The sequence below is a fragment of the Astyanax mexicanus genome, chromosome 23, assembly GCF_023375975.1.
Source record: "Astyanax mexicanus isolate ESR-SI-001 chromosome 23, AstMex3_surface, whole genome shotgun sequence".
Classification (NCBI taxonomy): Eukaryota; Metazoa; Chordata; class Actinopteri; order Characiformes; family Acestrorhamphidae; genus Astyanax; species Astyanax mexicanus.
The window spans coordinates 31,666,151-31,685,915 of NC_064430.1; the positions used below are offsets into that span (position 1 = coordinate 31,666,151).

Genomic DNA, 19,765 nt, shown 5'->3' on the forward strand with positions numbered 1-19,765 from the left:
CTTACAGTGACACATCTAACAATTTATATTTTAAGTTTTAAATTAAATATTTTAGGGATTTATTATTTCTGTTTTTTCATGAGCTTTTAGAAAAGTAAAACAAAAACAGTTTTGGGATATGTCTCTTTATATGTAGTGATTATAAAATTTGACAGATTTTTTTTTATTAAACTATGATAGAAAAAAATTCATTATATTCAGGTTTTCTGAGATGCACTAGTAATAGTGTGCCAAAAACAAACCCAATAAATATAAGTGTGTGTTATTGTTTGTTTTATATAAATATAAAATAAGTAAATAATGAATACAAAATATAACAACTTTAATACAATCATCTTTCTTGTCTTCATTTTATATTAAATAATAATAATAATAAAATGTAGATAATGTTTCCAAAATGTTTAATTGTATTCATGTATTAAATGCAATCATGTCTCAATTTTCTTATTCTCTTCCTGCTTTTGTATTCCCCAGGGTTCATTCTTCCGAACTACACAAGTAAACCCCATTTTATGTAATCTGTGCTGATTCTTTGGTTTATTTACATGTGCAATGTACTATTTTCCTTTAGTTGATTTACATGTGTTCTGTACTTTGTTTTTCTGTATGTAGCCTCTCTATATTCTGATATCAGTCTTTAAAGTTATATATCATCTCATGTTTGTTGTAAAAATAATAAAGCTGTTGCAAATAATGTGGTTCCTCTTTCTTAATCCAAATAATTCTGCATGAAATATTCAGGTGGTGACTTAAGAATATTTGCAGATCTTTGTATCCTTTGATTAAATTATTTTTGCAGTAAACTCTAAATATATGCAAGCCAAAACTTCTCCATCTTCTTTTGAACCTAAAATTTTACTTGTAGCGACTGCATTTGCACAGTGTCATGAAATTAATATTAATTAACATACAAATTTAGCCTATAAAAACTCTCTTATGGATTACAATATTGGATTCACACAGAATAACATAAGCCTTAAATAAGTCAATATATGGTCACAATAATCCTCAATGAATTATCTATGTATAATGAAATTATATATATATATATATATATATATATATATATATATATATATATATATATATATATATATATGTATGTATGTATGTATGTATATATATATATATATGTATGTATGTATGTATGTATATATATATATATATATATATATATGTATGTATGTATGTATGTATATATATATATATATATATATATATATATATATATATGTGTATGTATGTGTATATATATATATATGTGTGTGTATGTATATATATATATATATATATATATATATATTATTTCATTATACATAGATAATTAATTGAGGATTATTTATATATTATTATTAGTGCCCCAAAATCGCAATTCTGTCTCTGTGTTTATGGGCTCAAATTGCCCACCAAGAACTTCCTGGAACTATCTGAAATCTCCATGAATCACGTGACCATCAAGGATTTTGAACTTCCGTTGTCGCGACTCTCTCTCTCTATGGCTCTGGTTATCACGAAATATCATCACAGCTAAAACACCTCTCAACCAATCAGATTGTGAGGTCGGAACTAACTGTTGTATAAAACTACAGAGTTTAGTGGACACACCACGGCTGCAAGGTTAGACTGTTGAAGGCTACTGGAGACTATTAAAGGCTATTGGAGGTTATTGAAAGGGTTATTGGAGCAGAAATCAGTAAAGGCTGGTTAGATAAGTTAAAACAGATTTTGTCAGGTATTATCTTATAAATATTAACACAACTTATATCTCTCGTAAAAAGCGTTTATTTTGGTCAGTAACACTTGTGTTTATTTACTATCAGTGTAAATTACCAGTGTTTGCTTAGGCGTGGATGTAATTAGGGGAATCTGTACCAGGTTTGCCTGGCACCTGTGTGGCATTAATGTGGCATTTGGCCCCGTCGAAGATCAGTATCGGCGATCGGCCGATCGTGGTGAAAGACGATCAGCGATCGGAAACGGCCCCGAAAACGCTGATCGGTCCAGGAGGTGTAAAAAAAAAGGTGCATTTTGGCCGTGCATCTTCGATTCTTTTGCTCTCTGCCCGTTTCTTTCGTTTAGCAGAACCACTTTCATAACTCCGCTTCATTTTCACTGTGACAGCTCTCACTCTAGTCTCGTACAGTTCCCGCTGTTTTCGTTTGAAGTCAGGTCGTGTGGCACATTGCTACGTCATCATATTATGGACTAGTTCAATGCAAGCTGCGGAGGGGGGTATGTGTGTTTGGTCAATTAGTATTTAGACATTAATTCGGTATTCTACTGATATTTCTGTTGTTTTTTTTAATAGAAATATGTTTTTCTTTACTTTACATAAGTAACAAATTAACATTGTTTTTGGTGTATTTACTGTAGCTGGGATGGTCAGATTTGGGGGCCTCTATGGAGGAAAGATTTGGTCGAGGCCCTAGGCAAATGCCTAGGTTTGCCTAATTAAAGAACAGCATCTGACGCCACCCCTTAAAGAAAGTAACTTTTTACATCCCAGTGACATAACAACCTTTACGTGGTTTCCTTTTCAAGGACCTGGAAACACTTGCTGCTGCATATTCAGCCATTATTAATATTAGTTTAACTTCATATTTATTATCCTATTTTCTCCATACTGAGCTCAAAGACGTAACACTTAAGCTGTCCACCATGTAAAATAAGATGGTGGTTAAAACATCTTTAAAAAATAAAAATCAAGCTCCATCTTTAAAACACAACAAGGTCACCATGAACATTTCAACATGTCTACAACTTTAGCTCTGTTTTCATTAAATGTTCCCTAATATATTCCACCCTGTTTGGCAGCGTGCATGTAAATGAATATAAAAAGTAATTAATATGAAAATTATAAAAATAATGAGTTCTGTGTATTCTGAAGTCCTATTAAGACGATAGCGATAGAATTCTAAATACAAAAGGCCAAAAGTCATGATATCATTCATGTCTTGAAACCCATAGAAAAAAAAAATCAGTATTATTTAGTCAGTATTATTTATTTTAAATACTCACTGCAAAATAGGTTTTACAAAAATAAGAATCTGTTTTTCACATGATGTTCCAATATCTCACACATGTCTAAGACTCAGTCTGGCTGTAGGATGTCCTTTAGGATGTCTCACAGAGGTGAAAAAGGAGATAAACTCATAAAAACACATGTAGAGAGCACTTAGTCTCATACATAGATTGATCTAGTTCCTCATTATCGTAAGTATTAAAGGAATATTCCAGCATTTTTCAACCTTTCAGAGCTTTAAAACTGGGAGAACCGCTCCAGGTAACTATCTTATGAAGCTGACTGAGCAAATCTAAAGTATCTGAAGTATAAAACATATTCAGGTTTATTTAACACTTTTTGTACAACATAATTCTATATGTGTTCCTGCTGGAAAATGAAATCCGCATCTCCATAAAAATTGTCAGCAGAGGGAAGCATGAAGTGCTGTAAAATCTCCTGACAACTTTAATGGAGATGAGGATTTCATTTTCCAGCAGGACTTGGCACACTGCCCACACTGCCAAAAGTACCAATTGGTCTTATATAATATTGTAATTTTCTGAGATACTGATTTTTGGGTTTTTTAATTGGCTGTAAGTCATAATCATCAACAATAAAAGAAAAAAAAAACACTTAAAATAGATCACTCTGTGTGTAATACATTTATATAATATATGAGATTCACATTTTGAATTGAATTACTGAAATAAAGTAATTTTTCAATGTTATTATTTTTTAGATGCATTAATATATAAACTGAATATATATATATATATATATATATATATATATATATATATATATTATTTTATTTTATTATTTTTTTTATAATTGATATGACCAAATTGGATGGGGGTCCACCAGTAGGGTGTCACATAAGGCCCCTTAAATGTTACCTGTACTGAGACAGAGAAACAAATGGCGTGTTTTAATAAAGCAACAGGAAATTCAGGTTAAAAATGCTGGACTATTCCAGTAAGAGCACTCCACATTACACCTATACTGGGTTCCACAGTATCTTCTTCAGACCCCCAGCAGCAGGCAAGGTGTTCCAGATACGCAGATACGGTTAAGTATATATATGTTTTATCACCATCAGAACAGGCAGATTATTCGTTTCTGAAATGGACAGAACAAATCATGAAGACACCTGAGTAGAAGACGGTATTAAATAAGTGTACTCTCTCCGGTCTCTGAGTTAAAAGCCTCTCTGTGTGTAAAGGCTGAGGTAGAACCCAGAGGCAGAGCCAGCTTCGAACTCCAGTCTGTGCCCAACAGTGTTCATTTCAGAAAGCTGAAAACAGCCCAGACTCTTCATCAGTCTTCATCTGAGACAGCTCCATCATCATGCACTTCTCTGTAGGTGCCCAGAGCGACACCTTCAGGATTATAGCCGCTCATAGTCACAGTCAGACCCTCAGCCAACTTCTGGGCAGCCAGTCTGGCCTGCACCTCCTGAGAAACAGAAGAAAACATGCAGAAAGACTTTTCAGCATACTGTTACTGTAATTTTAAGCATTTTAACTTTGCACAGGCTGTAACCTAATTAAAATATGTATTCTTATGACATATTTTGCATAAATTGTATTGTTTTATTGCATAATTTTTTTTATGCAAATTAATCATGTGGACAAGTTTACAGAGCCTAGTGATGCAGTTTTATTCAGCAATCTAAATACAGTATTGCTAAATACAGTTGAGTTCAGAAGTTGAATTATTTTTTTATTTATGCAAAAAAGTGGATTACACTCACTACCTCTTAAATTTACCCACTCTCTCCCACTGTTTCTTCTCACTCCCTCCCTCCTAATTAAAATATGTATTCTTATGAAAATGGTAATGAAATGACCTTTTATTGATATAAAATTGAGTTTCAACACAATTTCACCTGGAGGACTCCTGTAAATCTCTCTTACACTTTAATGCAGAAACCCTAATTCATGCTTTAATTTCAAGCTGCCTAGATTACTGCAACTCATTTACATAAACTCCTCCTGTTTACACAAACTCCTCCCACTCCTTCATTCGCTTACACAAAATTCAGATGGTAAAAATTCTGCTGTTCGCTCACGTAATCATTAAACTTGCTGTATAAAATCTCCACTGGCTCCCTGTAGAATATCACATTTAATACTGTCAACAGTTTTAAATTGTATTGTTTTATTCTGTTTTATTTTTTATGCAAATTAATCATGTGGGCAAGTTTACAGAGCCTAGTGATGCAGTTTTATTCGGCAATGTAAATACAGTATTGCTACAGTTAACTTCAGAAGTTGGATTATTTTTTATTTATGCAAAAAAGGTGGATTACACTCACTAACTCTTAAATTTACCCACTCTTTCTTCTAACTCCCTCCCCAACATACCAGCATTTAAACTTGAATGTATGATTTAATTATGATTAATCACAAAATATTGTTTTAATTATTACAATTATTTTTTAATTGACTGACAACAATAAATAATAAATAACAAATTGCCAATCGTACATTCATTTGTTAATTTACATTTAAATGTCTGTTATTAAACTCTTTAATTTTAAAAACAAAAACAATTGTGATTTTTCTTAATTAATCAAAGAATACTGTTGTGATTAATCAGCTACGTAAAGTTTGGAGGTGTGTAGTGATGATGAACTCTGATGCTACATGAAGTTTGGGGGTGTGTAGTGATGAACTCTGAAGCTACATGAAGTTTGGAGGTGTGTAGTGATGAACTCTGAAGCTACATGAAGTTTGGAGGTGTGTAGTGATGAACTCTGAATCTACATGAAGTTTGGAGGTGTGTAGTGATGAACTCTGAATCTACATGAAGTTTGGAGGTGTGTAGTGATGAACTCTGAAGCTACATGAAGTTTGGAGGTGTGTAGTGATGAACTCTGAATCTACATGAAATTTGGAGGTGTGTAGTGATGATGAACTCTGAAGCTACATGAAGTTTGGAGGTGTGTAGTGAGTGATGAACTCTGAAGCTACATGAAGTTTGGAGGTGTGTAGTGATGAACTATGAAGCTACATGAAGTTTAGAGGTGTGTAGTGATGAACTCTGAAGCTACATGAAGTTTGGAGGTGTGTAGTGATGAACTCTGAAGCTACATGAAGTTTGGGGGTGTGTAGTGATGATGAACTCTGAAGCTACATGAAGTTTGAAGGTGTGTAGTGATGAACTATGAAGCTACATGAAGTTTAGAGGTGTGTAGTGATGATAAACTCTGAAGCTACATGAAGTTTAGAGGTGTGTAGTGAGTGATGAACTCTGAAGCTACATGAAGTTTGGAGGTGTGTAGTGATGATGAATTCTGAAGCTACATGAAGTTTGGAGGTGTGTAGTGATGATAAACTCTGAAGCTACATAAAGTTTGAAGGTGTGTAGTGATGAACTATGAAGCTACATAAAGTTTGGAGGTGTGTAGTGATGAACTCTGAAGCTACATGAAGTTTGGGGGTGTGTAGTGATGATAAACTCTGAAGCTACATGAAGTTTAGAGGTGTGTAGTGAGTGATGAACTCTGAAGCTACATGAAGTTTGGAGGTGTGTAGTGATGATGAATTCTGAAGCTACATGAAGTTTGGAGGTGTGTAGTGATGATAAACTCTGAAGCTACATAAAGTTTGAAGGTGTGTAGTGATGAACTATGAAGCTACATAAAGTTTGGAGGTGTGTAGTGATGAACTCTGAAGCTACATGAAGTTTGGAGGTGTGTAGTGATGATGAACTCTGAAGCTACATGAAGTTTGGAGGTGTGTAGTGATGAATTCTGAAGCTACATGAAGTTTGGAGGTGTGTAGTGAGTGATGAACTCTGAAGCTACATGAAGTTTGGAGGTGTGTAGTGATGATGAACTCTGAAGCTACATGAAGTTTGGAGGTGTGTAGTGATGAATTCTGAAGCTACATGAAGTTTGGAGGTGTGTAGTGATGATAAACTCTGAAGCTACATGAAGTTTGGAGGTGTGTAGTGATGAACTCTGAAGCTACATGAAGTTTGGAGGTGTGTAGTGAGTGATGAACTCTGAAGCTACATGAAGTTTGGAGGTGTGTAGTGATTATGAATTCTGAAGCTACATGAAGTTTGGAGGTGTGTAGTGATGAATTCTGAAGCTACATGAAGTTTGGAGGTGTGTAGTGATGAACTCTGAAGCTACATGAAGTTTGGAGGTGTGTAGTGATGATGAACTCTGAAGCTACATGAAGTTTGGAGGTGTGGAGTGATGAATTCTGAAGCTACATGAAGTTTGGAGGTGTGTAGTGATGAACTCTGAAGCTACTTGAAGTTTGGAGGTGTGTAGTGATGATGAATTCTGAAGCTACATGAAGTTTGGAGGTGTGTAGTGATGATGAACTCTGAAGCTACATGAAGTTTGGAGGTGTGTAGTGATGATGAACTCTGAAGCTACATGAAGTTTGGAGGTGTGTAGTGATGATGAACTCTGAAGCTACATGAAGTTTGGAGGTGTGGAGTGATGAATTCTGAAGCTACATGAAGTTTGGAGGTGTGTAGTGATGAACTCTGAAGCTACTTGAAGTTTGGAGGTGTGTAGTGATGATGAACTCTGAAGCTACATGAAGTTTGGAGGTGTGTAGTGATGATGAACTCTGAAGCTACATGAAGTTTGGAGGTGTGTAGTGATGAACTCTGAAGCTACATGAAGTTTGGAGGTGTGTAGTGATGATGAACTCTGAAGCTACATGAAGTTTGGAGGTGTGTAGTGATGAACTCTGAAGCTACATGAAGTTTGGAGGTGTGTAGTGATGATAAATTCTGAAGCTACATGAAGTTTGGGGGTGTGTAGTGATGATGAACTCTGAAGCTACATGAAGTTTGGAGGTGTGTAGTGATGAACTCTGAAGCTACATGAAGTTTGGAGGTGTGTAGTGATGATGAACTCTGAAGCTACATGAAGTTTGGAGGTGTGTAGTGATGAATTCTGAAGCTACATGAAGTTTGGAGGTGTGTAGTGATGAACTCTGAAGCTACATGAAGTTTGGAGGTGTGTAGTGATGATACATTCTGAAGCTACATAAAGTTTGGAGGTGTGTAGTGATGATGAATTCTGAAGCTACATGAAGTTTGGAGGTGTGTAGTGATGATGAACTCTGAAGCTACATGAAGTTTGGGGGTGTGTAGTGATGATGAACTCTGAAGCTACATGAAGTTTGGAGGTGTGTAGTGATGAACTCTGAAGCTACATGAAGTTTGGAGGTGTGTAGTGATGATGAACTCTGAAGCTACATGAAGTTTGGAGGTGTGTAGTGATGAATTCTGAAGCTACATGAAGTTTGGAGGTGTGTAGTGATGAACTCTGAAGCTACATGAAGTTTGGAGGTGTGTAGTGATGATACATTCTGAAGCTACATAAAGTTTGGAGGTGTGTAGTGATGATGAATTCTGAAGCTACATGAAGTTTGGAGGTGTGTAGTGATGATGAACTCTGAAGCTACATGAAGTTTGGAGGTGTGTAGTGATGATGAACTCTGAAGCTACATGAAGTTTGGAGGTGTGTAGTGATGAACTCTGAAGCTACATGAAGTTTGGAGGTGTGTAGTGATGAACTCTGAAGCTACATGAAGTTTGGAGGTGTGTAGTGATGATGAACTCTGAAGCTACATGAAGTTTGGAGGTGTGTAGTGATGAACTATGAAGCTACATGAAGTTTAGAGGTGTGTAGTAGTGATGAACTCTGAAGCGACATGAAGTTTGGAGGTGTGTAGTGAGTGATGAACTCTGAAGCTACATGAAGTTTGGAGGTGTGTAGTGATGATAAATTCTGAAGCTACATGAAGTTTGGAGGTATGTAGTGATGATGAACTCTGAAGCTACATGAAGTTTGGAGGTGTGTAGTGATGATAAATTCTGAAGCTACATGAAGTTTGGGGGTGTGTAGTGATGATGAACTCTGAAGCTACATGAAGTTTGGAGGTGTGTAGTGATGAACTCTGAAGCTACATGAATTTTGGAGGTGTGTAGTGATGATAAATTCTGAAGCTACATGAAGTTTGGGGGTGTGTAGTGATGATGAACTCTGAAGCTACATGAAGTTTGGAGGTGTGTAGTGATGATAAATTCTGAAGCTACATGAAGTTTGGGGGTGTGTAGTGATGATGAACTCTGAAGCTACATGAAGTTTGGAGGTGTGTAGTGATGAACTCTGAAGCTACATGAAGTTTGGAGGTGTGTAGTGATGAATTCTGAAGCTACATGAAGTTTGGAGGTGTGTAGTGATGATGAACTCTGAAGCTACATGAAGTTTGGAGGTGTGTAGTGATGATAAATTCTGAAGCTACATAAAGTTTGGAGGTGTGTAGTAGTGATGAACTCTGAAGCTACATGAAGTTTGGAGGTGTGTAGTGATGAACTCTGAAGCTACATGAAGTTTGGAGGTGTGTAGTGATGATGAACTCTGAAGCTACATGAAGTTTAGAGGTGTGTAGTGATGATGAACTCTGAAGCTACATGAAGTTTGGAGGTGTGTAGTGATGATAAATTCTGAAGCTACATGAAGTTTGGGGGTGTGTAGTGATGAACTCTGAAGCTACATGAAGTTTGGAGGTGTGTAGTGATGATGAACTCTGAAGCTACATGAAGTTTGGAGGTGTGTAGTGATGATAAATTCTGAAGCTACATGAAGTTTGGGGGTGTGTAGTGATGAACTCTGAAGCTACATGAAGTTTGGAGGTGTGTAGTGATGATGAACTCTGAAGCTACATGAAGTTTGGAGGTATGTAGTGATGATGAACTCTGAAGCTACATGAAGTTTGGAGGTGTGTAGTGATGAACTCTGAAGCTACATGAAGTTTGGAGGTGTGTAGTGATGAACTCTGAAGCTACATGAAGTTTGGAGGTGTGTAGTGATGAACTCTGAAGCTACATGAAGTTTGAAGGTGTGTAGTGATGATGAACTCTGAAGCTACATGAAGTTTGGGGGTGTGTAGTGATGAACTCTGAAGCTACATGAAGTTTGGGGGTGTGTAGTGATGAACTCTGAAGCTACATGAAGTTTGGGGGTGTGTAGTGATGAACTCTGAAGCTACATGAAGTTTGGAGGTGTGTAGTGATGATAAACTCTGAAGCTACATGAAGTTTGGAGGTGTGTAGTGATGAACCCTGAAGCTACATGAAGTTTGGAGGTGTGTAGTGATGAACTCTGAAGCTACATGAAGTTTGGAGGTGTGTAGTGATGAACTCTGAAGCTACATGAAGTTTGAAGGTGTGTAGTGATGATGAACTCTGAAGCTACATGAAGTTTGGGGGTGTGTAGTGATGATGAACTCTGAAGCTACATGAAGTTTGGGGGTGTGTAGTGATGATGAACTCTGAAGCTACATGAAGTTTGGAGGTGTGTAGTGAGTGATGAACTCTGAAGCTACATGAAGTTTGGAGGTGTGTAGTGATGAACTCTGAAGCTACATGAAGTTTGAAGGTGTGTAGTGATGATGAACTCTGAAGCTACATGAAGTTTGGGGGTGTGTAGTGATGAACTCTGAAGCTACATGAAGTTTGGAGGTGTGTAGTGATGACTTTTATAAACAACATCTTCAGCTTTACAGTACCTGCTGTTTTCTGGTTTGCTCCCTCAGGAGGGCGGCCGACTCCTCCAGGGTGAGCAGCTGGGCGGGGCTGTGGTGCAGTGGGGGGAGTTTAGCAGCAGTGATGTCATCCAGGTGCTTTCTGTCCCTCTGTCTCCGAGCCTCAGCAGAGAGGGGCGTGGCACTGCCAGAGGAGTGACCGGGAGAGGAGGAGCCTGACCCTTTATGTCTTTGTCTTGAAAAGACAAAAACAAAAACCCCAGTTTTAGTGTTTTATTTAGTTTCACATGATAGTGATATGCACTTATGACGCTACAGAGCAGATCTTAATTTTCTTCAGGCTCAAAATATTTTGTGACACCCACCCCAACTAAACTAAACCCTTCCATCCCCAAAACCCTACAGAGTAAAAATTTAGAAAATGTAGAAAATACCTGCAAAACGAGTACTGTATAAATCTTTATACCTTTATTAAAATGTGACGTCAAACCAACAGTAAACTACAAAGATATGTACACATATATTTTCCTGTTGGTTTGACATCACAAGATCACATTTTAAGAAAGTCCTGATGAGAGCCAGTTTCATCATAAACTTTTGAATGGTCTTTGCAACTGCACCTGAGGATACTTTTTCTTCTCTTAGTTGAGTCGGTCTTGCCATAACATGGATTAGAACATTACTTAAAAAGAGCTATTCACTGTATACCAACTGTACCTCAATTCAATTCAAGTAATTAACTCCTGATGAGTTCAGCGCAGCTGTTAACTGAAAGCCTGAATTCCAGGTGACTCATAAAACTGACTGAGATAATCCAGCCAAGATGTGCAAAACTGTCATCTAAACAAGAAGTGCTACTTTAAAGAAACTGACATATAAAACTTATTCCAGTTTGTTTAAGACTTTTTTGTTTCCTAAATAATTCCATATGTTTTTTTTTTTTTTTTCATTTTTTTAAACATTTTTAGTCTAAACATTTTTAATCTACAATGCAGAAAATGTTAAAATAAAATAAGTCACTGAATTTAAACTGTGTCCAAACGTTTGATTGGTACTGTATTTGAAAACACCAATTGCCTTTAATGGTGCAACATTTTTTTTTATTATTATAGTAAAAAAAAAATGCATTAAACTTTTAAAGTTACTGTTTTGGAGATTGTGATCACTGATGAAACAGTATCTAGCTAAAAGCTAAACTGTAAAAGTGAGAGAGAGAGAGGGTCTTTACTCACTGATTAGGTTTAAATCTGTGTTTTTGCTTATCTGCATCCGCTCTGTCCAACACTTCTATATAATGTGGTTTCTTCTGAGACTGTGTGGCACTGAAGACGTTTCTAGGTGGAGAGTTAATAACAGTGTCTCTCAGAGGACGATTCTTTTCCTCAGACAGATTGACCCGTCCAAGCGCCTCCACCAGATCTTCTGCACCGCCAGCAGGTGTGGACGCCTCCATGACGCCCTCTGTGTTTGGCTGATTCGTTCTGCCGGTTTCCAGCAAGTTTTCCTCCTCTTTAACAGTTTCTCGCTCAGCATTCCTGCGCTGAGCTAAAGCCTGCTGATACCGGACCTGAAATTCTGTTCCAATAGCGGATAGACTGGCCTGCTTCTCCTCCTCCTCTTCCAGAGCTTCCAGCGCCTGCCGCACCTTCTCCACAAAGTCTGTAATCTTCTTCCCCTTATCCGGAAGGGTCTGAACGAACCTCCTGTAGAAACCACACAAACACTATTAGTTCATTTGATAAAAACAGTGTAAAATCTCAAAATATGAACGCGTTTTTTATTAAAATTTAATTTATATCACACTTATGTTTAGCGAATACGTTAACCTTAGGTCAGGTTTACACTACATGATTTTAGCCCAGTTTTTCAGTCGCAGACAGTTTTTTGTTGATCGCAAAAACTCTGCTCAGAGGCAAATCAGGGATCTCTCGGTGCTCACACAGTTGTGTAGTATAAACTGCTGAAAGATGCTCGCTGAGGCGATGCCTGCCAAATATTTGGCACGTCAGATATCTGACCCAGTCGGTGACTGGGATTCAGAAGCAGCGGCCACATACTACCAATGGAATTACAGAGAAAGAGAGAACCACGGGTCCAAAACGCATTCCCTGCTTTACCAGAGCTGTTTATAAAGAGTCTGACCTCATACTGCCCCCACTTTTATATCAGTAAAAGAATGTTAAACTCTAGATGGAGCCCGCGAGTGAGTGCTATATAACTGGAGCTGAATGGAGCTAAGAGCTGAAAAAATTAAAAATAATAATGAACTACATGTTCATTATGTAATCATGTTGAAAGTTCTTGTGAAAAATGTGTTTGTGAAGAGCAGCCAGGTGAGTCAGCTATTTCCCACAGTGGGAAATGGTGTAATTTGTGACCCTTTCTTACATACGTTTAGCAAGTTTTCCTTTCCACCTTCAATGCAGCAGCAGTTATATAGTAAATTTTCATAAGAAATTTAAACCCTTTTTTAAAGGTCTTTTTGACCTGACATTGCGTTAAAGTGTCACAGCTGAGTGTATATTCACATTACATACACTATTGTATTATTAAATAACAATATTAATGAGATTAAAGTTAATCTCAGGTTAATTCTTCATGTAAACTAACATTTTTAATAATGGTAGGCTGTGTGTTACTTTTAAAATTACAACATTAGATCTCTAAATTTTTTAATATCGGAACAATATCTGGAAAATATGTTACATTTATATTAATATATGTTTCCTTTTATCCAATTAATAATCAATAAACCAAAATATTTCAAATGATTAAAAGATTAACAGAATATTAAACGAATCGTTAGTTATCCATAATTATTGAATCAATTGACAGGCCCCATAGAGCTCCCATAGAGCTCACATCCCAATTTATATGCTTTGCTTATATTTTATTTTGTGACTTGACATCATCACGATTAAAATCACCTGCCGGATTATTACTTATTATCAGCTGTAAAAGATACTACAGCTTGAGCTTGATAAGAGCTTCACTAAATAACAAACTCCAGCAGTCAGAGGGGATATACAGCACCAGTCAAAAGTTTGGACACACCTCTTCTTATTTTCTTTTATGATTTTTACATTGTAATTTTAGAATGGAAGACATACAATGAAGATATACAGGAACACATGCTGAATTATTCTGTAAATAAAAAGTGGTGAACAAAACAGAATCTGATTTATACTTTAGATTCTTCTAAGTGCCACATTTAACTTAAAGGACAGATCTGCTCACTCTTGGTATTTTAATTTCAGGAATAGTTTTGAATGAGTCTTGAAGGAGTTTCTGGAGGTGCTGAACAATAGCTGCTGCTTTTTCTTCACGCTGTGAAGCTCCAGCTCATCCCAATTAAATCACCTCAAATCATCATCTCAGTTCATCAGATTTAGATCAGGGGATTAATGTTGAGGAAAAACACTTATTTACTGTTTACTACATAACTCCCTTAATTGTTTTCAAGTCTTCAATATTAATCAGTTGTAAAGTTATGTAGAAGTAGAGTTATTATACGGTGAATAGCCTTATTTACGTAAAGTTCTAATCCATATTATGGCAAGAACTACTCAACTAAGTAAAGAAAAAAATACTTTCTTTTCAAGAACTTTGAAAGTATCGTCAAGTGCAGTCGAAAAGACCATCAAAAACGTTATGATTTAACTGGCTCTCATCAGGACCACCCCAGGAAAGGAAGATCAAGAGTTCCCTCTGTTGTACAGGATAAGGTAATCAGATTTACCAGCCTCATAAACCACAAGTTAACAGCTCCCCAGATAAGAGCTTCACAGAGTATTTTGGTTTGTTTAAAAACTTTTAAGTTACTACATGTTATGTGTTCCTTCCTAGTCTTGATTACTTCATTATTCATTTACAATGAAGGAAAATAATAAAAATAAAAGCACTGAATATAAGGTGTGTAAAGTGTTGACTGGTTCTGTGTATAAATATAATACAGAGTTCTGACTTGTTGAGGAGGATCTTCTCCTGTCTGCTGAGGATCTCCTGCAGCTCCTCTCTGCTGCGGCCGCTCAGCTCTCCCGCCAGGCCGGACATCTCCACCTCACCTCGCCTCACTGCGGCGGACTCAGCCTGAAACCTCCAGCGGCGGTAAGAATCATTGCAGAGCGCTGAATTCACCCGAATTAATCTAATAAATACAGAAAAACTCTATAATAAACTCTAATATTAAACTCTACAGTGAATCAGCTCAGAGCCTCACAGCTAACCCGCTCACAGCACCACCGCCACTACCTGACAGTGAAGCGTGCCACTGCTAATTCAAAATAAAAGTCCCAAACTAAACTACACTCTCTCTCCTGCTCTCTCCGAGAGAATAAATAAAACATACACACACACACACGTATATATATATTAAATAAAAGTAATGATAGTGGTATAATGTACCAATAATTTATGTAATATTAGTTTTGCTAGTAGTAATAAAACTAAAACAAAAAACCCTACTGTTTTCTTAAAAGTGTATATTAAAATAAAAGTCTCTCGCCAAACTACACGCTCACTCCTACTTTCTCTGATAATAAATAAAACACACTTAAAATCTTTTCCTAAAGAATTATTAAAGTTAAATAAAATTAAATATAAACTGCTATGTCTGCTGTGTCCTACAACTTACACACTTGCTTTCGTAATAGTGAAGCATTTTTATATATGGAAATTGTTCGAGAAAAAGGTTTTGGTTAAATTATTTACATCTATAAATATACATCAATAACTCAAACTCAAACCAAACAAAAAGGCAAAAGTTTAGACACTCCCTTTTACATTTAATGTGTTTTCTTTATTTTCTACACGTATATTTTATAGTGAAGCAATCAAAACTTAGCTTCTTCAAATTTCTTACAAATATTGAAGAATCTAAAGCATAAAACATAATTGGCTTGTTTAACACTTTGTTTTTGTTTGCTTCATAATTGCATATGCATTCTTTTAATATTAATCTACAATCTAGAAAATAATACAAATAAAAAATAAATATTAATGAGTGTGTGTCCAAACTATGATTAAAGACTTGTACTGTGTATCAATATGTAGAACATAACATATATTTAGTTTATTGGGTATCCCTTCCTACTATAAAGTTAGGTTTCTGATGTTCCGTTACCAGCTTCTGTCCTCCAGACGGCGCTGCAGTGGTTCTTTATGTGATCTATTGATGAAGATTCCTGCTCTTGTTTCCAGCAACAGAAGGTCAGAAGCTCTCACACTTTGTGCAGATAATCTCTTTATTAAAGTTGTACCCTTATAAACACACACAGTGGCAATGTGGAGGGATTTGGTCCTCGTCTCTTGCTTCTTTCTGGCAGTGAAAATGATCTGATGCCATTGGCACACTTCTAATAATCCAGCCAATTACTGACCATCACAGCGCTGTATTACACCCCACACCTCTGACTTACAGGGAGCCTGTTATAATATGAATACTACTACATTATACTACAAGATATTATTTATTATTTATTTGTGTAAGAAAGTAATTCAAAGCTGTAACCAGAACATTAGGAAACTGAAAATAAACGTATAAAACTGTAAAATACAGAGTAATACAGACTTTCCAAATTCCATACCATAAAGCCAAATATACATATTTGTAAACAAAATAACAAAAAAGAAAAAGTGCATCCACACATGCTACTAAAATAAAATTTATAAAAGTTATTCACAGATCAGGATATAATTTAATTTATGTTACAAAATGAAAAGGAAAAATATATACAAATACATATTTACTGTCTGATTCAGGGCACTGCACCCTTCACTTCACTTTAGCTTATTCTACATTCAGTTTAGCTGTGATCTCCATTAGCCTCATAAACGGCGTGTAGATCTTGGATGGGTTGGATGTGGCCCGGCTCTTGCTGGAGGAGGAGGACAGTTCTGACTCTGGGGAGGATGAGGAGGAGGATGATGATGATGATAATAAGGTCACTCCCTCATCACTGGGCCGGGCTGAATCTGAATGTGTGGTGTTTTCTGTAGGACTAGTAGCAGTGTCCCGAGTGTATGGCCCCGTGAGCATGCTGCTGTACTGTAGCGGTGTGTATCGCAGTAAACTGTAGTCCAGTCTGCTCGGGGGTCTCGGCGCTGACGGGGCGGGCCTGGACTGGACCGGAGTCTCAGAGGCCTGAGCGTCAGGCCGGCTGGGAAAAGCAGAAAGAAATTAGAAGTGCTTGTGAAGCTTTTTGTAAAGCTGTGTGATTATATAATTTAATGTATTAACATATTCATGCTCCACCCACAAATGTATGGTTAAATAGATTCATGTTTGTCTTTCTGCTCCAGAGAATTCTATTCTAATGTAAAAATGACTGTGTAAGCAATGGAACACAATTTAAAATATTTAATGTATTTATTAGAAAATACACTGATAGAAAATATTTTACCCCGTATTATAATAATTATATCTGATATGTAAATGGCTGTAGCTGTAATCTGATTATATACTAAGTCTTGCCACAAGATTAAATTGCATTAAAGTGCTTCTTACACTGCCCTATAAAAGGCTACTTTTGGATAGTGTACCTCTTGATGAGAGATTGTTGACTGCTATGCATGTGTTTATGATGCTCTCCAAGACAAGTTTTGAAGGTTAACAATTTAGTATTAACTAGCTGAAGGGGTTGAAAGAATGAGAAACTGTTGGACGCTCTGTTTTATGTTAAAGCTATTCCAAAGCACCTGTGTTGTGTTTTTAAATCAGGTGTTTGTTTGTCGACTGCACAACTGCATGTCTGCATTAAGCTACAATTTGTAAATAATAGAAATAAGGAATAATTATTACTGATCATCTGTCCAAACTTTTGACAACTTTTTAACTTTTATATATATATATATATATATATATATATATACACAAAAAATTAAATATTAAAAATACTAAACTCTGTTTAATGTTAAAGCTACAGTTGTGTTAAAAAATATTCAACCCCCACTGCAGTAGTGTTTTAGCAAGTTTAACATTTATTTTTTATCTTGTTCACAATCAGATCAAATATATCAAATATACTTATATAATAGACAAATGCAACTTAAATTACAACAGTATTTTTTTCTAATATTCCAACAAATGTCCTTTTTGTGACTTATTGTCAAAATTATTCAGCTCCTTTAGTCAGATTCAACATTAGTACTTAGTATAACTCTCTTTTGGCGGTAATAACGTCCTTCAGATGTGAAACATAGTTTGACACAAGTTTTTTGCAGTGATCTACAGGTATCCTAGCCCATTCCTCACGAGGAAAGGCCTCCAGTTCCTTTGACATTCTTGGGCAGAGGTTTTCTAAAGGATTTTAGTTGGGCGATTGCAATGGTCACTCCAGAATCCCCCAGCCCTTCTTCTACAAACAAGCAGTTCTGGCACGGGGGCCTTCCTCTCGTAGTGTGTGCCTTACGGTCTAGGCCAAAACCTGAGTACCTTCCTCTGATGTCCTGTCGCAGTTTCTCAGCTGTCAGCCAGGGGTTTTTCTCCACATTTCGTTTCAGGTACCAGAGAGCAGTTAAACTTGCAAAATATGCTTATAATTGTGTCTCTTCGTGTGTTTAATGTCTTTGCTCCCTTTTTATATCCATATCCTTGCTTATGATGAGCAATTCTCTAGATTTATTTGACCATTCCCTGGACTTCCTGATGCAATGACACCATTAACTGTCTAGATGGAGCTGAGTATCTTCTTTTAAAGTCATTTTAAATCTGTTTAAGTGCTGCTCGAAAAGTGCTGATTCTAATCACCTACCTTTCAATGCCTGATTGAAACTTCTGTTCTCAAAAAAGTGGTCATCTTTAAGAGGTTAAATAATTTTGTCAATGAGGAAATCACAAAAAGTACATTTATTCGTATATTAGAATTATTAGAATTATTAATTGGTATATTAGAAGTATATTTGTCTATTATTCAAGTCTTTATTTGATTGTGACCAAAGTAAAAAACACTTTATTGCAGTGAGGATGGAACAATTTTGAATACAACTGTACATAGAATTTGGACCGTGTATATAACACGTTTTGATCTTAATATTTTAACATGTGGCCTCAATATAATATATTGACTAAATAACTGATCTAAAACGTCTGATTAATCTTTTGTGAGTGGTTGTTTCTTTTATCTTTTTTATATGCTTAGGTTTTTATTCATTTAATTACTTATTTAATTATTTGTATGTATTAGAACTGTTTGTTGGTCCTATTAAGACCACATGATAGTTTAGTTTAAGGAACAAGATAATATATTGAGGACAGAATAATATTTGGAGGCCACAAGACAATATATTGAGGTCACAATAAAATATGTTGAAGAGATATGATAAAATATTGGGGCCACTAGATAATATATCAAACATACAAAACAATACATTAAAGCTACTAGATAATATATTGAGGCTAGAAAATTATATATTAAGGGCAAAATATATTATATTGAGGCCACATGTTAAAATATTAAGATCAAAACTTGTTATATTAAGGCCACAAAATAATACATTGAGACCATTACATAATATACACTAAGGCCACAACTTAATATATTGAGGTCACAAGTTAATGTATAGAGACCATAACATAAGAAATTGAAGCTACATGATAATATATTATGGCTATAAGATATATTTTTTTAATAATATAATAAAGCAAAATAGTAGTACATTATGGCTAAGATGATATACCGAGGCCATAAAATAATACAATTAATAATATTTTTCTGTGCCTTCAATATATTATCTTGAGGCCACTAGAAATGTAATTTGTGATCTCAACCTATGATCTCATGGCCTAAAAATATTATTTAATGGTCTAATATGTTAAAATATATAAAGATTTTGTATTATCAACAATAACCAAATATATATATTAAAATATTGATATTTTGCTTTTTAATTAGGTTCAATGGGACATTTCCTCCAAATTCATTCCCAGTTTGTTTGTTGCAGCTCCTTAAATGGCCTAGAAACCAAGATAACATGATTATATGACAACAAACTTCATCAAGCACAAAAACATTTTGACCACCTCCTTATTTCTACATTTATTATGCATTTTTTGGCTCCACTGATCATATAGGACACTTCGTAGATCTATAATTAGAGACTGTAGTCCTGTATCTGTTTCTCTGCATTTTACTTTTATTTTTATCCTCTTTTTACCCTATTCTTTACTGCTGAATCAGATACAGCAGTGCTGCTGGAGTTCTTAAACACTGTGTTTAATCTCTCACTGTTCTCCACT

General features: G+C 35.7%; 2 protein-coding genes across 3 annotated transcripts in view; both read right to left on the reverse strand.

Annotated features, from left to right (window-relative positions):
- Positions 1 to 2,983: 2,983 nt before the first annotated feature.
- polr2m (RNA polymerase II subunit M) lies at positions 2,984 to 14,791 on the reverse strand. Its single transcript, XM_007230460.3, has 4 exons — positions 14,495 to 14,791; positions 11,763 to 12,233; positions 10,555 to 10,765; positions 2,984 to 4,459 (listed from the first exon to the last, which is right to left on the reverse strand). Exons 1-4 carry the CDS (start codon positions 14,581 to 14,583, stop codon positions 4,322 to 4,324), a joined length of 909 nt encoding a protein of 302 aa, XP_007230522.3. The 5' UTR covers positions 14,584 to 14,791; the 3' UTR covers positions 2,984 to 4,321.
- A 961-nt stretch (positions 14,792 to 15,752) lies between these two features.
- myzap (myocardial zonula adherens protein) overlaps positions 15,753 to 19,765 on the reverse strand; it is a 61,599-nt gene continuing 57,586 nt past the window's right edge. For both annotated transcript variants that reach the window (XM_022670484.2, XM_022670483.2), the window contains exon 15: positions 15,753 to 16,688. In XM_022670484.2, coding sequence (XP_022526205.2) covers positions 16,319 to 16,688 — 370 coding nt within the window. In that variant the 3' untranslated portion in view covers positions 15,753 to 16,318. The remainder of the gene's footprint in view (positions 16,689 to 19,765) is intronic.